General features: G+C 40.2%; 1 protein-coding gene across 1 annotated transcript; it reads left to right on the plus strand.

Annotated features, from left to right (window-relative positions):
* Positions 1–235: 235 nt before the first annotated feature.
* On the plus strand, positions 236–2,980 carry LOC129817947 (transcription factor 21-like). Its single transcript, XM_055873547.1, has 2 exons — positions 236–814; positions 2,423–2,980. The coding sequence occupies exons 1-2, from the start codon at positions 236–238 to the stop codon at positions 2,510–2,512; spliced, it is 669 nt and encodes a 222-aa protein (XP_055729522.1). The 3' UTR covers positions 2,513–2,980.

Consider the following 2,980-nt stretch of genomic DNA (forward strand, 5'->3'; position numbering starts at 1 on the left):
AAAAGTGATGTTTTTCCTCTTTCTATCGGCTGTTTATGAATAACTGGCATAAAATAAATGTTTTTACAACAGACCCAGTTATTTCACTACAGCGTCCACAATGTTTGAGTTGGAGACGTGTCGAAATGTTCATCCCTCCCCGTGGCTCCCCTTCCCTCGCGGTCACGCCCCCGCCCACAGAGATAAATGGTAGGACAGCTTACCGTTTCCTCCACATCCTCCGCCGCTCCGGTTCATGAGCAGCCTGTTGGGTCTCGAGGAGGAGGAGGAGGACATACACCGGCGAGCTCGCTCACCCCAGTCTCCGGTAGTCTTAGTCCGTCCCGTGCCACACTCTGCTGAGGCCACGCGCCCCAACCGACAACCGACCATGTCCACCGGGTCGCTTAGCGACTTCGACGACGAGGTCCTGGACGGGATCCTGAAGTTCGGCTCTTCCGGTAAAGACTCCGGTACATCGAACGAGAGCACAGAGGAGAGCTCGAACTGCGAGGGCGGCTCGGCCAACGATAACGCTACAGCGGGAAAGAAACGGAAAACAGCGTACAGTAGGAAGAAGGCGCCGAACAGTGTGGCCCACGAGGGGTGCGGCAAACCTGTGCAGAGGAACGCAGCCAACGCACGAGAGCGAGCGAGGATGCGCGTGCTGTCAAAAGCGTTCTCCCGGTTGAAGATGACATTACCGTGGGTCCCACCGGACACCAAGCTCTCCAAACTGGACACGCTGCGCCTTGCCTCGAGCTACATAGCCCATCTACGGCAGATCCTTGCCAACGACAAATACGAGAACGGTTATAACCACCCCGTTAACCTGGTGAGAAGCACACCGCAGCATTTCAAATACATTTTACAAAGACGTTTTTTTCTCAAGAAGTCTTTTTTACTTCAGCAGTTGTCACAAAGTGCTTTACCGACACCCGGCCAGTGTCAGGGGGGGGGGGGGGGGGGGGAGCCTTAGAATAGAAAACCCTTTACCTAGCTTGATAACCCTACAATTAAAAGTGATCCAAGTTCTCGTCCTGAATCAAACACGTGACATGAATTGAGTGTTTCTGACAGTCACTTTAAGGTTGGAGAGGTTTGGGATGGGGCTATTTGAATAGGTTTAGGCTTACTGATGGTTGAAAAAGGCTACATAACATTTGATTGTTTACTCAATATTGTCTGGACAATATAATTCACACAATAATTGACAACAACAAAAAACATTCAACAGTATCATTTCACAACAGGGCCTATCCAAACAGAAACAACTGGTATATTCAGAGTTCCATGTTATTTAGCGCCTGGCCTATTCAGTTTAGCCTATTCAGTTTAGCCTATTCAGTTTAGCCTATTTAAATTTGGCCTATTTAAATTTAGCCTATTTAATGTAGCTTATTCAGTTTAGCCTATTTAATTTGGCCTATTCAGTTTAGCCTATTTAATTTGGCCTATTCAGTTTAGCCTATTTAAATTTGGCCTATTTAATTTAGCCTATTTAAATTTGGCCTATTCAGTTTAGCCTATTTAAATTTAGCCTAATTAAATTTGGCCTATTCAGTTTAGCCTATTTAAATTTGGCCTATTCAGTTTAGCCTATTTAAATTTGGCCTATTCAGTTTAGCCTATTTAAATTTGGCCTATTCAGTTTAGCCTATTTAATGTAGATTATTGCTATTTCGCAGGACGTTCAGGCTATGTAAAGACGTAATGTAAAATAAGCGATCCATTTTATTTAGATATTCAAGTATGATTATGACGTTTAGGAACAGAATTCTGCCTGCCAGTTGTCTTTTAAAAAGTGGTAGCCCCAGTATTTAGCCTTTAAACACGTCAGATCAAAACTCCCCTCGTTATCCATTGTATTTCTATTAAAGTTGTCTTTACGCTGTTCCTAATGTTAGTCATATTGTTGTTATACTATCATTGATTTCATCCTTAAGTTATCTATATATATATACAACAGTAATATTATATGAAGGTCCAGTATGTATATATGTGTATATATAAATATATATATATATACACACACACACACACACACACACACACACACACACACACACACACACACACACACACACACACACATATATATAAATACACACATATACACACACACATATATACACACATACACACATATGTATATATATAATATTTATATATACACACACACACATATATATATATATATTTAATATTTATATATACACATATATACATACTGGACCTTCATACAATATTACTGTTGTTATAATAGTGTTTAGTGTTTTCATAGATATGATTTGTTAACCTAATAGTGTTTAGTGTTTTCATAGATATGATTTGTTAACCTAATAGTGTTTAGTGTTTTCATAGATATGATTTGTTAACCTAATAGCGCTGTTCTATTGCGTGGTGAGCTGATTATTTATTTCCTGTTCCTCTCTCTCTTCAGACATGGCCCTTCATGGTCGCCGGTAAACCGGAGAACGATTTGAAAGAGATGCTCAACACCACCCGGTTGTGTGGAACAACTGCCTCGTGATGGAACGGATGGACATGACATGCCCATTAACGTTTTCGTTACCGGGAACGGACTTTTCCAGATGGACCAGACATGCATGTCATATCTCATAAACCAAATATTGAGTGTGAATAACCGGGAGAGCGCGCACTCTCTTGCGGGTTCACCCTACAGAGAAACTGATTTTATACGCCTATTTAAATTGTTCACATGTTGTCTTTGCTGGTTCGAGGACAGGTTGTGCTAAAGTTTTGTATTCGGTTTTATACTTTTAAAATTAATTGTTTAAAAAATGTTGTCATACAAGTATATATATATATATATATATATATATATATATATTTACTTTTTTTACAGGTGAAGTTGTCAGTCACCGCACATGAAAATGTGTCCGTTATTGTAATCGCCTGATTGTATTTAGGACTAAATAAAATGCATTCATTTTATCGTATAAATTCTCTCACTCAATGTGTGTTGGACTACTAAGAA

Source organism: Salvelinus fontinalis, chromosome 20, assembly GCF_029448725.1.
Source record: "Salvelinus fontinalis isolate EN_2023a chromosome 20, ASM2944872v1, whole genome shotgun sequence".
Classification (NCBI taxonomy): domain Eukaryota; kingdom Metazoa; phylum Chordata; class Actinopteri; order Salmoniformes; family Salmonidae; genus Salvelinus; species Salvelinus fontinalis.

Bases quoted from the DNA above. Each gene is read 5' to 3' on its own strand.
- LOC129817947 (XM_055873547.1), top strand. From the start codon at position 236: ATGAGCAGCCTGTTGGGTCTCGAGGAGGAGGAGGAGGACATACACCGG. The intron at 815-2,422 runs GTGAGAAGCACA...CTCTCTCTTCAG, and splicing joins ATAACCACCCCGTTAACCTG to ACATGGCCCTTCATGGTCGC.